At 43.9% G+C, this 19149-nt stretch overlaps 1 protein-coding gene across 1 annotated transcript in view; it reads left to right on the top strand.

The window, feature by feature from the left end:
- The window catches only part of LOC115075857 (nodal modulator 1-like), a 60414-nt gene extending 42494 nt beyond the window's left edge, over positions 1–17920 (top strand). The window contains exons 24-31 of the mRNA XM_029576719.1: positions 3031–3158; positions 7326–7467; positions 7906–7989; positions 11750–11860; positions 14178–14279; positions 15230–15349; positions 15950–16042; positions 16298–17920. Coding sequence (XP_029432579.1) covers positions 3031–3158; positions 7326–7467; positions 7906–7989; positions 11750–11860; positions 14178–14279; positions 15230–15349; positions 15950–16042; positions 16298–16429 — 912 coding nt within the window. The 3' untranslated portion in view covers positions 16430–17920. The remainder of the gene's footprint in view (positions 1–3030; positions 3159–7325; positions 7468–7905; positions 7990–11749; positions 11861–14177; positions 14280–15229; positions 15350–15949; positions 16043–16297) is intronic.
- The last annotated feature ends 1229 nt before the right edge of the window (positions 17921–19149 follow it).

Below are 19149 nucleotides of genomic sequence, written 5' to 3'. Positions count from 1 at the left end.
GAAAAGGGGATGGGCCTCTGGACTGATCTGTGGTATTACAGGAACAAAAATTAGCAGGTAAGAACCAGTTTTCCTTTTCTGAACATACCCAGATCAGGCCAGACCAGTGGGATGTACCCAAGCCACCCTAAACTGGGTGGGAACCCGAAAGACCCGTGCGCAGAACACTCTCACCGAAGGACAACTCATCCTGCGCCCGCACATCCAAAATATAATGCTTGGTGAAAGTGAAGGGAGGACCAAACCGCCGCCCTACAAATTTCCTGCGGCGAAAGAAGCTGACACTCTCTGCCCAGGAGGCAGCCTGAGCCCTATTGGAATGAGCTCTCAGATCCAAGGGTTCCTGACGCCCTCGGGAGATATAGGCGGAGCAAATTGCCTCCCTGATCCACCTAGTGATTGTAGCCTTAGGAGCTTTGTCACCCTTCTTAGGACCTCCAAATAAGAAAAACAGATGATCCAAGCGACAGAAATCATTGATAACCTCCAAATAGCGCAAGAGTGTCCAGACATCCAAAAGATGAAGGTCCCTCTCCTGAGGAGAATCCCGGGACCATTGCAGAAACCTGGCAGTTGAACCAGCTGATTGACATGAAAGGCAGATACCACCTTCGGGACAAAGGAAGGAACTGTTTGCAAGGAAACTCTATCATCGTAGATCTGCAGGAAGGGATCCCGGCAAGACAAGGCCTGCAACTCCGAAATCCTTCGAGCAGAACAAATGGCTACCAGAAAAACAGTCTTCAAGGTCAAATCCTTCAATGGCGCTCTGCGTAAAGGCTGAAACAGGGCTCCACAGAGAACCTGAAGCACCAAGTTTAAATTCCAATCCGGACACAAAGGATGGATGGGTGGACGTAAATGCTTGACCCCCCCCCCCCCCCCCTTAAGAAACCGGGTAATATCCAGATGAGCAGCCAGAGAGTGACCTTGAAACTTGCCCCGTAAGGTACCCAAAGCCGCCACCTGACCCTGAAGGGAATTGAACGCCAGACTCTGTAGGAAATCCAAAACCTGGGGAACATCCTTCAATAGAGGATCTAAGGAGCGTTGAAGGCCCCACCCTTCACAAAGTTTCCAGACCCTGACATAGGCCATAGAAGTAGCCGGACATCGTGCCTGAAGAAGAGTGGAAATGACCTGTTCTGAATACCCCTTCAATCGCAACCGCCGCCTCTCAAAGGCCAAGCCGTGAGACAGAAGTGATCCGATCTGAAAATATGGGCAAGTGATTTGTCGGGCAGCTACTTGGAAGTTGTTGCACACTTTTGTCAGACATTGTTTGGATGTCCAAGACCTAGAGTCCATGGGCTTTGGTGAGTGTTCTTTGAGTGGGACTCTCACAGTCCCACCCTAATTAGGGAAGCTTGGGTATATCCTAGGAGTCTGGACTGATCCATTTATGAAGAGCAAAGGAAAATTGGTTCTTACCTGCTAATTTTCGTTCCTGGAATACCACGGATCAGTCCAGAGTCCCTCTCTGATGTGGGTGAGAGTCCGCTCGTATTTCTGTCAGGGTTCTGCTTGTATATAGGCTGCAAAGCTGCTTACGGTTCAAACCAGTTCTCCTGTGGTGAAGTTAGAGCGATCAATTTTTTGGGAAAGTCTTTATCCTCATTTTCCCTTGCTTGTTTGGGGAAATGTTATTTTCATTGTTTGCATTCGTCTATCTTGGCTTGGGTATAGGTCAATACTGAGGAACTGCAGGTGACACTCCGGGTTCTTGGCAGTGTCGGTGAAACTTTCTCTGTCTCCATCTGCTGGAAGGGAGGCATAATCCCAGGAGTCTGGACTGATCCGTTGTATTCCAGGAACGAAAATTAGCAGGTAAGAACCAATTTTCCTTTACCTGTGCTGTTAATATCGTATCAACTGAGGTCATTAATAAGAGACTATACCACATTAAAGAGAAAGAAGTTTGAATATTACTATCTGGAATGGAGTATGAAGCAAGGGGAGTGGATACATGGGTTGCAGTTAGTGGCACATACGGGATTAGAACCAGTTCTTCAGCCAATATTTAATTACTGCATGGAAAAACAATTGACACAGAGCTTTAGAGCAGACCTGTTGGCTCATCGACAGCATGGCCTGAGTTTAATTCCCATGTGCATTTACTAGCCCTTGGGCTGGGGAGTTGAGGATACTGCAGATGTAGTGTTCACATCCTCTGGGAGGACAGGAATCTTGTTCATTGCTAAAGAGCAGCACCTGCTTTCTGAGAATGCACATGCAATTGGTTGTAGAGGGAGTTATGGTTTGTCGCTTGCCCGGAGGATTGTTGCTTAATGGCTGGACTAGATGAGAAAGGAAATAAAAAAGAGGAGAAGAATCCCCAGAATAAGAACTCTAGGGTGAGGAATTTGTGGCCACACTAGATAGTTGCAGGGGCTCTGAGTAACAGGTGGTAAGTGAAAAAGAAGAGACATGGATGCAAGGAAACGAGTCCTCATGCGACCAGGACTCTTAATTAGAGTTAGACCTCCAAAGAACGGTGGCCTTTGCAAAACACATGTGGTAAGCCAGTGATGCTTCCTTTTGCTCCTTATTTTTAAGGCACATTTTGCCAGTGCTGAATGTCTGTTGCTTTTCCTATGTCTGTCTATTCATATGCGGAGATTGGATCCCTCTCCCTGTTCATGGATTTGTGTAAGCAAGTGTATTATCAGGATTCCAGCCTGTCCGCAAAGTCTGGTGTCTGAGCCATGGTGTAGAAATAGCTCCTGATGGTTTTCTTGGCACCACTGTCCTGGAACAGCTAAGAAATCTATGTCTGAAGCAAATGCTTCTCCCAACTGTTGGGCTTTCAGCTAAAGCTGGAGCCTGGCCTAGCTGGGCAGTGGGGCCATGGACCATTCTCCAGTGTTACATCTGTTTGTTTGAAGTTATTAGAATTGTGGTTTTCTTGCTCCTTTCCTCCAAGAATCCGGTTCATTATTTTAGAAGAACCTGACACTTGAGTGGAAGGAATTATGGCCATTTTATAAAGAACTAGTCTACAAACCTTCTTCTTTCTTGTCTTGTTTCCAGAGCCCTGGCCAATACTACTTTAAACCGATGATGAAGGAGTTCCGATTTGATCCATCCTCTCAGATGATTGAGGTGCAGGAGGGGCAAAATCTGAAAATCACCATCTCGGGTTATAGAACGGCTTACAGGTCAGCTCAAATGCACTGCTAGATTGTCACTTATATCACCATCTTCTCTCTTTCTATACATTTCTTCTGATTCATGTGTGGTCCTTGGTACTGGTCACCCTCCAACGTACTACTCGATCAGGCGCAGTTCCTGTTCATACCCCAGATCGGGCCAGACAAGTGGGTTTATGCATCCCTACCAGCAGATGGAGGCAGAGAATAAAAACTTTTCAGGCACTGCTACATAACTGAGTGCCTCCTGCCTTAGTATTTCTCTGTCTCCAGCAGATGGTAGAGGTGCAAACCTGCAGTCTGAAGAACAGACTGGTTAAGATCAGAGAGAGAACAGAATTTGAGTCTAGAAGAGGCGATTCCTGAGGTGTTAGACATTTTCATGGGCCATCCATCAGAGCGGGGGGGGGGGGGGGGGGGGGGGGGGGGGGGTTTGGCAATCCCTGTTGCTGCTTTAGCCCGCATCATCCGGGGGATTGGAAAACCAGGGGTGCTGGTTCACTCCTTCTGCCTGAAGTCTTCATCCCCATGCCTTCAACCAGGAGTAGGGAAGTATTCCTATTTCTTTCTCTGCTTTTGCCTGGTTTGTTTCTTTGCAGTGCTGCTCCTTTAAAGAAAAGAAAAAGGAAGCCGGGTGAAGGGCCATTTGGCAATTAATGCTATTAATTGCATCAGTCACTAACCAACCTCCTTCCCTTCTCAAAAATACTCCAACATGAACATACGAGGGAATGTTTGCTTGGTGGTAATCTTGTACGGGGGTTGTTCAATGAGGGTAACCGATTTGCAGTTATCCTCTCCTGAACCTCCGTCTATTATTCTTTTATTAAATTGAACAATGTCTCACACTTTTTTTAATTTTTGCAATTTTCAAATTTTTCTAAAAATCCCTTCTCCCCTGCTGCTTTTCCGCCCCACTGGTATCTTATTTCATACTTATCGGGACGTCGCCTCTGTGGTGTCTTATGGGTACGGAGCCGCTTGTCCGACACGGGCCATGTTTCGGCACGGTGTGCCTGCTTCAGGGACTATGGGAGAGTATGCTGTGTCCAATACTGGGTTCACAGCGTATGGTGTGTGCTGCTTCTTTTGTCTTACGTGGGACGCCCGTTGTGCTTGTCCCATAGTCCCTGAAGCAGGCACACCGTGCCGAAACATGGCCCGTGTCGGACAAGCGGCTCCGTACCCATAAGACACCACAGAGGCGACGTCCCGATAAGTATGAAATAAGATACCAGTGGGGCGGAAAAGCAGCAGGGGAGAAGGGATTTTTAGAAAAATTTGAAAATTGCAAAAATTAAAAAAAGTGTGAGACATTGTTCAATTTAATAAAAGAATAATAGACGGAGGTTCAGGAGAGGATAACTGCAAATCGGTTACCCTCATTGAACAACCCCCGTACAAGATTACCACCAAGCAAACATTCCCTCGTATGTTCATGTTGGAGTATTAATTGCATCAGTAGCATGGGATCTTCTAGTGTTTGGATAATTGCCAGGTTCTTGTGGCCTGGTTTGGCCTCTGTTGGAAACAGGATGCTGGGCTTGATGAACCCTTGGTCTGACCCAGCATGGCAATTTCTTATGTTTTTATGTTCATTATTGAGTCAGAGTATTCCTGTTATCTGTTAAAACATTTCTAGCTGCATCCATGTGAGCAGACTTGACACCCAGTCACAAATTAGTCTGTGCTGATTGACCTGTATTGGCAAGGATTTCACATATTGAAAACCACGTGCTCCTTCTGTGGAGGGTTCTCTGTTTGCTTTGTTGTCACAAATAACACCCCATAGAGCCTGGTAACCGGGTGGCGCTGCATGTTTAAGACTTCTTAAAGGGCTTATCCCCATTTACAGATAGTCATGGTACGCAGGTTAAAAGCCAGAAAGTAAAGACAGAGTATCGGGAAGGATGGACAAATGACCTGACAGTCACCATCTGAACGCCTTCAGATCTCTGCCTGCACATTAGCTACTTATATAGAGAATTTTTCTTTTGTATACCAACTTCCTCTTATCTCAGCACGTCATGACAGCTGGATCTGTTTCTTTTCATCCTATCCTACCATTGTTGCCCCCACATTAGTATCTTTCTTGTTCCCACAGGTTGTCTCTCATCTATCTGAGTTTCAGCCTTATCACAGCACCTGTGGTTTCAGCATCATGAGTCCCTTTTTTGTCTGGTTGTCAGATCTCCCTGCTGGCAGTGTTTCTTGAGCCACACAGCTGCAGTTCTGCACATACACAAAGTCTGCTAGAGCTGTCTCCCGCTCTGCAGATATACAGGGTGCTGTAATATGAGCGGCGTGATCTCAATGGGACTGTAGGGGAATCCGGTAAAGAAATTTAAAAACAGTTCGCTTTAAATAAGAGTGATTTTTGAAATATTGTTTAATACATTTCAAAGGCAATTTAGTGTGACATCGCGCATAAGTTACATCAAGTGCCCGAAAAAAATGGAATATAAATCAAATAAGTTTCAAAGCCTATTTGTGCGCAGGAGTCTGCTTGAAAAGTTATCCCAGCAAATCTAGCCATGTTATAATTACACTTATGAAAATGTATGCTGAAATTTTGGGGAGAATTTCTGTACACATTTTTGAAAATGCTGAAGTGCGTTAAGACCCTCCCCAACTCTGTGCACAGGAACACCTCCGCTCGGTCCAGGTAAACTTCGGTGCAAAGACGACATGAGTAGCTTGCTTGTTACGGCGGTTACTACCCCCAAAACAAACAAGCCTGATACTTTACTTTCAATGCATATCCATATCCAGCATAACTCTCTGCTTCAACGGCAGGGGGGAATGAAGAAAAGATGATTTTATATTCAGACAACAACTAACAAGGACTGAATTACACAGTCTGGGTAAACAAATAAGCATGGGTGTAGCTTGCTTGTTATGGTTAATACCCCGAATCAATTAAGCCTGATACTTCACTTAGAAGCAGTTCCAGCACTGCTCTCTGCATTAATGGTGGGGGTGGAAAGGAAATAGAACCAAAAGGTTACTAAAGGCCAAGCGTAACAGATAAGTATGAGAGAGTAAAAAAAAAAAAAAGTGCCACACTTGCTGGGCAGACTGGGCCATTTGGTCGTCTTTGCCGTCATTTCTATGTTTCTATGACATGCCCCAGTTTTGCCCGTGGAAATGCTTTTAAACTTTTACCTTGTTTGTGGACCGATTTTCTTTTCACTTTTCTTGCTTGCAAGACTGTGCTGTGCCGCAGTGTAGAGAAGATGTGCTAGTTCTTTTCTTAAAAAAAAACCACACCAGTTGCACGATTTGATGAGCTATTCGCTTTAAAAGAGAAAACTCTGGGGAAATAAATGGCTTAGAGCAGTTGAGATGGACTTATTTATTTTTCAGTCTTCTCTGTAAATGTTTTGAGAGGATCTGCAGGATTCATGTGGGCTTAATCTTGGCGTTTTACTGTACTTCCTTTCTTTGTTTTTATTCTTTAACAGGCAGCATTTGTTTGTACAGCTGGGTTACTGTATGCAGAGCTATATAAGATGGTTATCTGCTGCCCCTAAGTTTAATAAGGAGCTTATTAAATGGTGACCAGAACTTTTTTTTTTTTTTTGCATGTTTCATTCTGCTCCCATGAGGCCTCTAGTTTGATTGGAACCAGGACTGCAGTCTGGTGTGATGAACTTTCATTTGCAGTTCTCAGGGGGATTCTGTCCCCTATTTTAAATCCTCCTCCCGGCGTACTTTAGTCATTGGAATGACGTTTTTTGACTTGGAACATGCGCAAGGGCGCTTTCTGGATACTAAATCCGGCCTCAAGGCATCACCATTTTGCAATCGCTGATCTTCCTGCCATCAGGGTCTGCAAATGCCAGCCCCATAGTGCCCCTGACTGATCTGGGAAGTGACTCAGGTCCTCCACATGGCAGTGCACAGCACGTCCACTGAGCCCCCCACCAGGCTGGCCTGGCCGGAGCCATTCGGAGGTACAGCGTGGTGCACACTTGACTAATATAATCATTGTCAAATTCTCCAGTGCTGAAAAGATCAACTGTGGTGTGAGGCCGTGACCCTTAATGGTATTGATTCTGTGCAAGCAACACTAAAATCTGTGTTCTGAAATGGACTGCGGTATTTTCGGACGGCGAAGAGGTTTTACGTTTTGTTTGTAACGTTGAACGTCACCTGTTCTAACCCTTCCTGTAGTTGCTACGGCACAGTCTCATCTTTAAATGGGGAGCCCGAGCAAGGCGTTTCAGTGGAAGCCGTGGGGCAGAATGACTGCAGTATTTACGGAGAAGATACCATCACAGATGAAGATGGCAAGTTCAGACTGCGAGGACTGTTGGTAAGAAATGCCATGCAGCCCCCTGTCAGCTTTTTGTTGTGAGTGGTGACTCGCGGTTTGGGGCTGTGCAATGTGTGGTTCTCCGCTACGCATGCAGATCCCTAGAAGCCATATTGGTCCTGGTGGAAACTGAGATTCTTTGAAGGCGGTAATGTCTTTAGTGAGCCAACATTTAAGATCAATCCAGAGATGATGACGTACATGAGCTTTTGGGGACCACAGAGGCCTCTTAGATGCGACTCTTGTACTTCAGCATCTCTGCATCGTTCTTGCATTGCTCTAACGAAAGGTGTTGGAAGCTGCAAGCAGTCCAATTCCCTTTTATGGGATTGGTTAGTACACAGAAGCTGCTCACATTTCTTTAGACGTTTGGAATTACGTCTTGTTCTGTGTGAGAACTGTGTAACTTATGCTCTGTGTTTTTTTTTTCATTTGCAGCCTGGTTGTGCATACCATGTCCAGCTAAAAGCTGAAGGCAACGATCACATTGAAAGGGCTCTTCCAAAGCATCGTACTATTGAGGTAATTCTATTCCTGCACTTCAAGCATAATAAATACTATTGGGAAATTGTGTTTTCAGTTGATTTTTTTTGGTATTGTTTGTTTTTGGGGGCTTTTTTTCTTTTTTTCATTTCACAAAACATTTTTGTGCTTTTTGTTTTCGGGAAATAGCATGTGCTTAAAAACAAATAACCTGAAATTTTTTTTTTTTTTTTAAGGATTTGGCATTTGTTTCGTGGTAAAATTGAACCAACATGAAGATGCCCATTTTGTTTGGGATTGCATTTCAATTTTAAATGAATGAACATCCTTGCTGAGTATTGTCTCTGGAAGGAATAGTTCTCTGTTGCACTGTATTTCAATAAACTGACTTTGCGGTGGCTGAAAACAGAGTTTGATGTGGGAAAGGGCTTGTCTGGGTCAGAGCTAAATTTCATGTCCTGCTGACCCAGGAACATTTTACCTGGGTAAAATGTGGCCAGATAAAAAAAAAAAAAAAGATTTTGGAGGTGGGGATGGGGGCATTCCAGAGGCACATGGCCTAAATTTAAGCAGGTGGGGCTGGCATTTATCGCCATCTGGATATATTTAGGATACGAAGTCTCCCTCCCACCTTATCCAGTGTCAGACATTAAATAAACCTCCCAGCCTCACGTGGAAGTAAAGCACTGTTCACGCCATTCAGAGTTTTGTGCACCAGAATGAGAGCTTGGTTCCTTCTTTATTTTGCTTTCTTTTTTTTTTTTTTACTTCTTGCCTATAGCTGTATGCTGCCTCATGTGGTTCTTGCTCTACTGCTTTTTAATATAATTCGTTTTTTGGGTTGGGTTTTTTTTGTTTGTTTTTGTTTTGGAGGGGGGGGGGGGGTCCTGGCAGATTCCCCTCCCTACCTTTGTGAGCTTCCAGCTCGGTCAGAATCTGCCTTAGTTGGGCTATGGTACCAATGAGGCTTTTATTTGCAACTACTCGGGGTTTTTTGGCCTCTCCTATATGCCCCTCCCGACTCAGCTAGCCCAGGCGTTGCAGTGGCAGTGAGGAAGTATGTGGAGAATTGATTTTATATTCCGCTTTTCAGCACTTCAAAGTGGATTACATTCAGGTACTGTAGGCATTGTCTATCCCCAGAGGTCTTACAATCTAACTGCATCATTCATCAAAATGCGTTATGGCGTTAATGCATGTGATAACACGTTAACGTGTGTGAAAAACACTAGCACGCAGCACGGATACACACTTTATTTGGGGGGGGCGGGATCGGTGAGGAGTTTGGGCGGGATTTAGGTAAATGGGGGGCTCTGACTATAAATGGCTTTGGGTTTTTTTTTTTGTAGTGAGCGCATTTGCTTGAGAATGGACTGCGATCACCAACTTATCTTGCATTGGACGTCAGAAATCATCATGTAACAGTGCTAATATTGGTCTCTTCCAACCTAGGCTAGACTCAAATCTTAAAACGCAGAGGTTTTTTTATTATCTCAGTCAGTGGCGTAGCCACGGGTGGGCCTGGGTGGGCAGGTGCCCACCCAACTTAGACCCAGGCCCACCCAACTGGCACCGGAACTGCAAGGCTGTCGCGGGATCCCATCCCCGCGACAGCGAACAAGAGAACCCACGCCTCGCGGGCCATCACGGTACATGTGGGGAAGCGCTGCTGCAGCCGTATGGCCAACCGGTCTTCCTGTTCGGGGGGGAGCGGCATACAAAGCGCTGGCACTGTCAACACAATGAACCCCATAACATCGATCTTCAACACTTTTGGTCATTTAAACCTGTTCCATCATTGACGCATCGAGCTGCAGAGCTTCCCACACAGATGTATGCTGACCTATGGGGAATATAATACCCCACCAATTATCAGGGCACTAACACCCAACAAAATTGATGGAACATCTGGAGACCCTGCCAAACCCCATGTGCTGTCTGGCACATCTCGCATCTAATTGGCCTCCAATCCAAATTTTACAAAGCCTGGAAGATTTGCAGGATTCCATTCTGGTGTCAGAAGAGGATGTTCCACCACCCGCGTCAGGGTAAGAGGGCATGTCAGGCCCTTGACCAAGCAGCGAAATTGGTGAAGGATTTCTTTACCCCTGTGGCTAAGCCTCTCCTTTCCAGGATATCAGATTTATTCCCTTAAGGAGTTGTCCCACTGCTCTCAGTTCCTAAGGATAACATCAGAACTCACACAAAATGGTTCTAGCTCATGGCATTTGCTTGCAGCAGAGTCTAGCCAGCCGGAGATTGTGCACTGGGGGATTATACTCTTCCAAGACAACCAAGGACCCTTCCCTCAGTCACCTTCTTCATCATTGGGATCCTGGATTAGTGTGCCCTCACCTCCCAGGCTCTGAAGGGGATTGATAGAAGCTTTCAGAACACTCGTTTCCACCAGAAGACCTTTCCTACCCCAGTTTTCTGGACAAGTTGTGAAAAGCACTCAGAGTTAATGTGCATAAGGACAAAGAGTCTTGCATAAAGGTCTTTGGTCTCCTCCAAATTTTGAAGACACTGATGGAGTCAGCAAGATTTGCAAACAAGAATGTGAGAAAATCCTATTTCCTGTGCCTCAGTTGCAAGGAAACTAGACCTCAAATATAGGATGCAAAAATCCCTGAGGTCTGGGATTGTGCATTTACTCCATCAATCAGTTGTGGAAGAATCATTTCTTAAAAGGGCAAAGAAAAGGATATACTCAAATACTCTGCCAGGGAAGGATCCCAGGTTACTGGACAATTTTGGTAAAAAGTATTTCAAAGCTCCAATTCTACATGGCTCAATACTTACACAGTTGTATACAGAAAGTGAAGCCTTTTCTTCTGCCCCTTGAGGTAGAGTCGTATACCATCTTATTTTCTTCATCTATAAAGTGTTCGATATCACAGCACTCTTCAGCTTCTACTGGAGCATGCCACATGCGATGACGTTCATGATAAATAGGCAGACGTCCCCTGCTTGGATGGTCATCTTTTCAGAGAAGAGCTCCGAGAAACAATTACTCAAAGGAACAGCAAGTAGCGGTCCAGTCCCTATCTGCAGGACCAGAGCAACGGTCTTCTACAAGGCACACTTATTACACTTTTAAAGACCTTATTTCCAGAGACTCCCCTTTCAACAATTCCAACAATATTGGATGCCGCCTCTACAGCAACAACTTCCGATTTGCTCTCGACAGTGTTAGCGCCGTCAATCAAAAGCTACACAACAAGTCCAGCCCAAACCTGGACCAAGTTTTTGACCACTTTTCAAACCCAGCAACCATCCTCTCCAGTAGGGGGAGAATCCAGCACTACCTGGAGGAGAGGTGCAAGATCACCAACAATCTGGATACTGCTTGCATTTCTCCTGGCTTCCCAAACTTATTGCTCAGCCTTCAATCCGGATCTGTCGCCCTTTAGGCAACTCCACCTGGAGGTGGAGTCTCTCCTCCAACAGTGGGTGGTGAAAACTGGCACCTCCCCATCCCCATGGTCAGGGGTTCTACTCTCGATACTTCCTTATCCCCAAGATAAGTCCAAAATATATTGTATGTACAGAAAAATAACATAGTAGTCTTCTTGAACTGTTGTGCTTCAGACTGAAACAAATGGACATGCACCATATATTGCTGTAGAGCTGTAAATTCTTACTGACAGCCTATTGGTATGTACAGGAAATACCTTTTGGGGGAATGTGGACCTGCCCAACAGATTGCTTAAATACCTCCTGTATGTATCTACAACCTGCACATTTTCATTGTTTTAGGCTGGTAACTGGCATTTGTATGTATTTATTTATTTTTAAGGTTGGCAGCAGTGACATTGATGATGTGAACATCATTGCATTCCGTCAGATTAACCTCTTTGATTTAAGTGGAAATGTGATCACTTCATCTGAATACCTCTCCACATTATGGGTAAGTCTAAACCTATGTCTTTTTTTTGTTTTGTTTTGTAAACTTCTGCTCAGTGCTTTCTACTCCTTTTCACTGCCAAAGAAACCTCTTCTCCATCCCTTCCCTTGCCAACTCAGGAGACGCTGATCAGGGGCCAGAGAAAATTAAATAACTTGTTGCTTTGTCCGAGTCCTGCATAGCCTTTGCTTTAAGCTGCAGCGAGGAAATGTCATGTCTCATCCTTCACCATTAGACATTTAATAGCAGAAAGTACTTAAAAAATCTATCTCCATAATTTTAATATAGGGTAAGGCATGTAAAATAAAACGCTGGGCTCCCTCTTTATATAAGACCTTACAGAGATTTTCATGTCTAGAAAAGTGCATATCAATATGTTGCAGAAAACCATTAGCATTGAAATTGTTGGTGCTGGAGATGAAAGCCTGTGATTTTGTTGTTTTTAAACGCAGTCGTCGACTTTAGACAGATGCTGGAGATCATAGGTCAGTAGATTCTGCGCCTCCATTCAAAACAGAATGTATTGAGAGAGAGAGAGCGGAAAAAAATGTGAGGCGTAAACCTGGCATTCACTTGAAATCGTGTGACACTGGCGCGTAGGGCTGGGGCGGTGTCCTCACCTTTGATTAGAAATGTAACCATCTTGGGCTGTGTGTTTTATGCTTCTGTCTGTCAGGGTTGCCTGTGCGATGCCATCAAATACCGTGAAAGCCACAAACTCTGTGATTACTGCCCTGTTTGAGTCGCAGATTTGTCCCTTTTTTTTTTTTTTTTGTTTGCATCGCTGCTCTCTGAACCCAGAGCGGTGCTGAAGGTTCTAGAAACAAATAAAAAAAAAAAATGCAGACCATGAGTCCTTTGTCAATTTAACAGAAGCTCAAAATAATCATTTTACACGGTGGTCATAGATCTGTTGGTGGGCAGTAATAAAGGTTTTTGCGTGGGTAAACGCACGTGTACCTGCATAAAAAGGTGTTTTGAGAAGTGCTCATTCTCACCTCTGCTCACAGAGACATAGAGACACAGAGACACTGAAAGAGCCTGCATCCTCCCCCTCGGAAGAGGGGGGGAGAACAGGTGAAAAGCTGTGCAGAGATTTCATTTCAAAATCTCCACGTATGCTTTGCACCTGCGCCCCCACAGACAAACTTTGAAAGAGAAACGCCATGGGGAGTTTCCCCTTAATAATGAGCTTGCAATCCCCCCCGGGAGACTCCATTGCCATACCGGCGTTTTATATCGATATGAATGATCTACAAATATGAGAGAGAGCTCTAAACCCAGAGTTGCACAATTCTGCCTTTTGAGGGTCTGGTTTTCAGGATATTGACAGTGAATATTCACGAGACACATTTTCCATACACTAGGTGTAAAAAAATCAGTTAATTTGCATATTTTGGTTACCATACACCCGCCCCAGAGCTAATCGACCCTTGAAGACCAGGGATGTGCACCGTGCTGCAAGTAGATTGTGCTTGGAAGTAGTAATTTTCAAATTGCAGGTGCTGCAGCAGTTCCTTGTAGGTGCAGCTGCGTTGATTTGTATCTAGAGTGCTGCATCAATTAAAAAAAAAAGCACCAAAAACCCCCCCCCAGCTTATTTCTAAATAGCTTATCCCTAAATCCAAACACTTCTGGAAAAATGATACGCCAGATTTAGGGAGAATAGTGATCAGAAGGAAAGCGCAGATTTAAAGAAAAATTGAATATGGTTCCTATAAATGCTCGAACATTTAATACTAATTATAGGGTAGATAGGGTGCCTACAGCAATTTTGTGAGGCAAGTCTCGTGATTTGCAAGGCTCCTGTTCAAGAGGGCAATTTTCAACAACCTGCTTTTGGCTAAAGCGCTCGCGGGTCTTAGCCTGAATTTTCAAAGAGGGTTTATCCGCATGAATCCGTGGAGTCTGGTGCGGCAGGTGCACAGAAAGTTGCACTGGCTGGAGAGCGGGTGTAACTTATATGTGCCCATAAATCCTTTCCCTGCCCTACCCAGAATACCTGTTTAGTATGAGATTTGTGTTCCGTGCACACTTTTCACACGCATGGACCCTAAATGGCAGTTTGTGCACAGAGAAGCCGGCATTTCTGCACATAAATCCTTTTGAAAATCAGGCCCTAAGAGTTTAAAATCCAAATTTAAGCGTAGGAGGAGTGAGTGAGTGATTCTAGGAGGAGGGAGATTTGAACCAGCTTTTTAGAATGCTTTAACTACAAGGATCTGCCTCCAATTTTTGATTTATGTAACTGGTACGTTTTCTGTTCAAAACTGCTAATATATATATATATATATATATATTTTTTAATATACCCGAACAGGTAAAACTTTATAAAAGTGAAAACCTGGACAATCCAATTCAAACAGTCTCCTTGGGTCAATCCCTCTTCTTCCACTTCCCACCGCTGCTGAGAGATGGAGAGGTAAGGCCTCACTCATTGGCTGTCTCGTTACCCTGTGCATTATTAACCAAGGCTAAATTCCTCCTTTGTAGAGTCAATGGGTATCTTCAGCATGGCAAAGATCAATGGGCTGGCTTTGAAGCTTTCAATCGCGCTCCAGTTCTCGTGCCTCACAAAGAAAAGTGAGATTAGAAACTACTTCCAGAGTGATTCTGGAGGGATGTAAACTAGTTCTAGAAAGAACAGATTTTCAGAAGTTTATTTTAAAATGGCAAATGCCTGAAGGTAGCCCTGCTGTAAAGATATTTCTTGGAAGTGCTTGTTCTCATGTCTGGAAGTTTCGGACCTAATAGATGTTGTACTTCATGTCTTCAGTTATGTTTTATAATATATCTATTTCTTTCTCCCCTCTCTCTCTCTCTCTCTGTATATGTATATATGTATAGATCTATCTCTCGAGAGATCTTTAAATGAAAGACGTCTGTGGGCCACCAAGTGGCACCCACAATAGTGGAAGGATTACTGTGCAAAAACAATATGCTTTTTCTGCAAAGCACTGTGGCATGCACACAGGCTTCCCCAAACACAAATACAGGCTCATGCCCGCTCCCCACAGAGTATTATTAACTAGACAACCTGAGCAACACTGGGTAATGTTAGATAATATGATCTGTCTGTGAAGCCCTGTCTCTCATGTGCCCATACATGGGGAAAGGCAGGCATAGGTGCATACACTGGCTTGCACACGTGTGTGTGTGTGTGTGTGTGTGTGTATATATATGTGTGTGTGTATAATATATATATATATATATATATATATATATATATATATATATCTATCTTCACACAGGCACAAATGTGCACACATAGACCGTTATAGACCAGTCTACCTGAGCGATGCCAGGCACTTTTTGCTAGTTATTTATATATATATATATATATATATATATATTTTTTTTTTATATCCATAGAATTATGTAGTGCTGTTGGACTCTACATTATCGAAGTCCCAATATGACTACAGCCTACCTCAAATTTCCTTCAGTACTATTGGGTACCACAAACACATCACTTTGATATTCAGCCCTATGGTAAGTAAAACATTATTGCTTTAATGGGTTTTAACCCGAGAAGTTTCAAATCTAGTCGAGCCTGAATGAGTGGTCCCGTTTGTTAAGGAGATGAATAGATAACAAATGATTCTGGTACAGAGGCCTCTTTAAACTTCATTCCTATAAACTTGATCATCAGCCCAACAATGATCATGGTGGGGGGGGAGAGGGAGGTGAGGTCAAGGCACTCGGAATGAACCAGAAGTTCTCAGTATCATCTTTGTTTGCCTGGGAAATACAAAAATAAGTATGAGATGACTTGAGATCTGTAGCGTTTAGCCTAGAGAGAGAGAGAGGGGGGGGGGAGGTGTCAGAAATAAGCTGGGATCTGAAGTTTTGCCGTCGTTCTCTTGGAACGGTTAAGCCTGTTTGTGAGTAAAACGGCACCGTTCATCTCTGCATCTCCATTTCACGTCAGATGAGTGGTGGAAGCCAGCTTGTGGAACAAAAGGATGCGGCTGTTGCATGAAGTCTTTTTTTTTTTTTATGTTTAAATTGAATGGCATTAAGCAAATCCAATAAACTATTAAAGCATTCAGCCGTGGGGACATTCTGTAATCATCGTCCTGGTGTTTGCAGAGAAAGCTGCCTGACCAAGATGTTGCCCAAGGGTCCTACATAGCACTGCCTCTGACACTGCTGCTGCTGTTAGCAGGCTACAACCATGATAAGGTAGGACACAACAGTTTGTTTTTTTTAAATTGTATTTCCTTTTAATTGCATCCCAATCATTAGAACCCTAAATATTTTGGTGGAGGCGGACATTATTTCGGTTTATTTTCCCTGAGAGACCATTACGCTTTTTTTTTTTGTTTGTTTTTCATTCGGCCTATACTGTATGTCTTGAGGCGAAGCGTGAAATCTCGCAGGCGCGAGGAACTAGAACTCACAGACTGCTTTCTCCCTCCCCACCTCCCATCTTCCTAGCTCATTCCTCTGCTGCTGCAGCTGACCAGCCAACTGCAAGGAGTGCGGGCCCTGGGGCAGACGGGCTCCGACGTGGGTGGCCCGGAGGACGCAAAGAGACTGGCCAAAAGACAGAAGACCCGCCGGACGTGAGGAGGAAGAGACGGCCAGGCCTCGCGTCGGAGCCGCGGGCATTTTGTTTCCTCTATGCAAGAAACTGCTGTTGAAACTACGGGATTGTACGGCGTCAAGACTAATTCTTGCCACATGCCCCTTTTTTTCTTTTCTTCAAGGGAGCTTGCATTCTGTTTATGCATCTCCTATGGAGTTCCAGGTGCTGCCACTAATTTTCTAGCAGATAATGAAATGAAATAGGTTCTGTCCCTCGACAGTGCACTGTACTTGGTCTTCACCAAAGTAATTTATTTTTCATCCCCGGTGGAATATTTTATGACCCTTGGTGGTATGATAACGAAGCAAATTAATTTATCTTCATAACCGACTTCCCCAGACAGTTCTAATAAAATGTGATAGAACTGTGCCTTTTTTTTTTTTTTTTCCATCATTCAGTAACATTCTGGTTTTCGTTTCACCTGCCTCTCCTCTAATAAGCATGCAGGGTACAGGCGTTGCAGAGGTCTGTGAAGTCTGTTCAGCTCACGTTTCCTCTTCCTTGGGATCGAAGTGCATTGCCTGCAGAGTACAGTGATCTTCATCACTTCTGCCCTTAACCTAATGTGTCACGATATCCCAAGGTTTTTCTTTCAGGTATTGTGCAGAGGGGTTCATGCAGAGACAGAAACTTGGGCCTTGCACGTATTGCCTGTCGTCGTTAACCCATAGTTAGCCAGTCCAGTTGAGAATTTATGCACAGGTAAAGAACATCTGTGTCAGCATTAGATTCTTGGTTAATAGCCCTGAAAGATGATTTTTTTTCCACCAGGTTGGGTTTAGTTAAAATTATTTTTTCCTAAACTCAGTTGAATGGATCATTAGATAAACGTTCAAAGTTATAAATGGTTCTGTTTTAGCGAACGGATTACTTTGATTCTTGCTTTGGCGTAGGTAGTTGCAAAGATTTTTTTTCTGGTGCTAACAGGGTCCGTAGTTATCAAATGATTTAAAGATGAAGATCCATGCATTTCTCTGCAAATGAATACATCTGACTATGTAACCACCAGAAAGTTGTAAAACTCTTGCATTAAAAAAAAAATAAATCTCTCAATACAATTCCCATGAAAGCAGGAAACTTTCATTTTAGTTGAAGACATTTTAATGTACACAAATTCAGAAAAAAGCACTATGGAATAATTTATTTTGTTTTGCTGATAAGTGTCCATCTTTAAAGGTTGCTTGTATAGGATGCAGATTCCTGTTACTTCCAGCAAGTGGCAGCAGCTCACTTCCACAATTTATAACATAAGCCTAGGGACTTGAACAATCCCCAAACCCTTTCTGTCAAAGGAAACATCACTAACTAATCATATCCAGGAGACTCTAATGCAGATGTTAGCACTATGGGGGTAAATTGTATGACTGCCTTTATAAGGATGTTGTGTTGACTTCCATTATGTGGAGATTCACTACTCTGAACTCAGTATTGGTACAGATGCGAGAGAGAAAATAAATATTTCCAAATGTTAATTTTTGTGGCCTTGTCTTTGTGTCAAAAATGTCATGGGGGGGGGGGGGGGGGGGCTGTACCAGGAAAGTGCAAATGTTCTGCCAAATGTCCGTGTAGAACGTCAGGAATATCTGGGCTGTAGTGCAATGGTTTCTGAAGCGAGTCTGTATCCTGTAGTTCAGGGCTTCCCCCAAACCTTATCCTGTTGACATCTCAGCCAGTTGAAATTTCGGGATATCCTCAAACGAATATGGAGGAGGTAGACTTGCATGTATTGGCTGTCTGGTGTATGCAGGTTTATCTCAAGCATATTCATTTTGGATATCATGAAAACCAAACTGCCTGTGTAGTCGGTAGAACAGGTTTGGGACGTCTTATGCAGTAGTTGGCTCAGAATGCCTGGCAGGTGAGAGCCAAGATACAATATGATTGTGGCTAATCAGCCAGGAAAATAGAAAGCAAAAGGGGAGTGTTGAGCTATTTGTAAATTTTACACGACCTAGCATGACCTTTATAGCATGTTGGGCTAAGTTTAATTTTCGGGCAAAAATAGGAGAAAGAATGCCAAAAGCAATCATGGTTCCCTGTACGTACCAGGATCAGTCCAGACACCTGGGTTGTGACTCCGCACCAGCAGATGGAGCCTGGACTGATCCTTGGTACTACAGGAACGAAAATTATCAGGTAAGAAACTAATTTTCCTTTTTTTTTTTTTTTTTTTTTTTTAAATGGTGCATCATTTGCCCAATAACTTAATTTCCTGCAACTTCTAAAGTGAAAACCCAGGAAAAAATATATAAGCAAACTATTATGCAAGAAGCATTGTGGTTCTTTTGCCCGATTTTTACGTTTAGCACTTAACCGAAGAAGTGTGGGAAGAACTTGTGGGCATGCAGTACAAATGGAAGTCTTGCAAGATAAGAACATAAGAAGCTGCCATACTGGGTCGGACTAAGGTTCCATCAAGCCCAGCATCCGGTCTCCAAAGAGGCCAATCCAGGCCATAAGAACCTGGCAAGTCCCCAGACACTAAGGAGATCCCATGCTACTGATGCCAGTAAGATTTTGGGGGGCTGTGGTTTTGGCCTCCAGTCCGTGGCTCCCGTGGTTCGGACTGAGAATTCAATAGAACAGCCCCTGTGGCTGTGTGTCTAGGCTGCCCATTTTCCCTCCCTTTGCAATACTGCAGGCAATTCTGTCTTTACCCTGAATTGCCTACTTCGTAGGGGTCTAGCACAAAATGAGGGTT

The sequence above is a fragment of the Rhinatrema bivittatum genome, chromosome 14 (genome assembly GCF_901001135.1).
Source record: "Rhinatrema bivittatum chromosome 14, aRhiBiv1.1, whole genome shotgun sequence".
NCBI lineage: Eukaryota > Metazoa > Chordata > Amphibia > Gymnophiona > Rhinatrematidae > Rhinatrema > Rhinatrema bivittatum.
The sequence above is the reverse complement of the archived record's forward strand: the minus strand, read 5'-3'. Positions and strand labels throughout refer to the sequence as shown.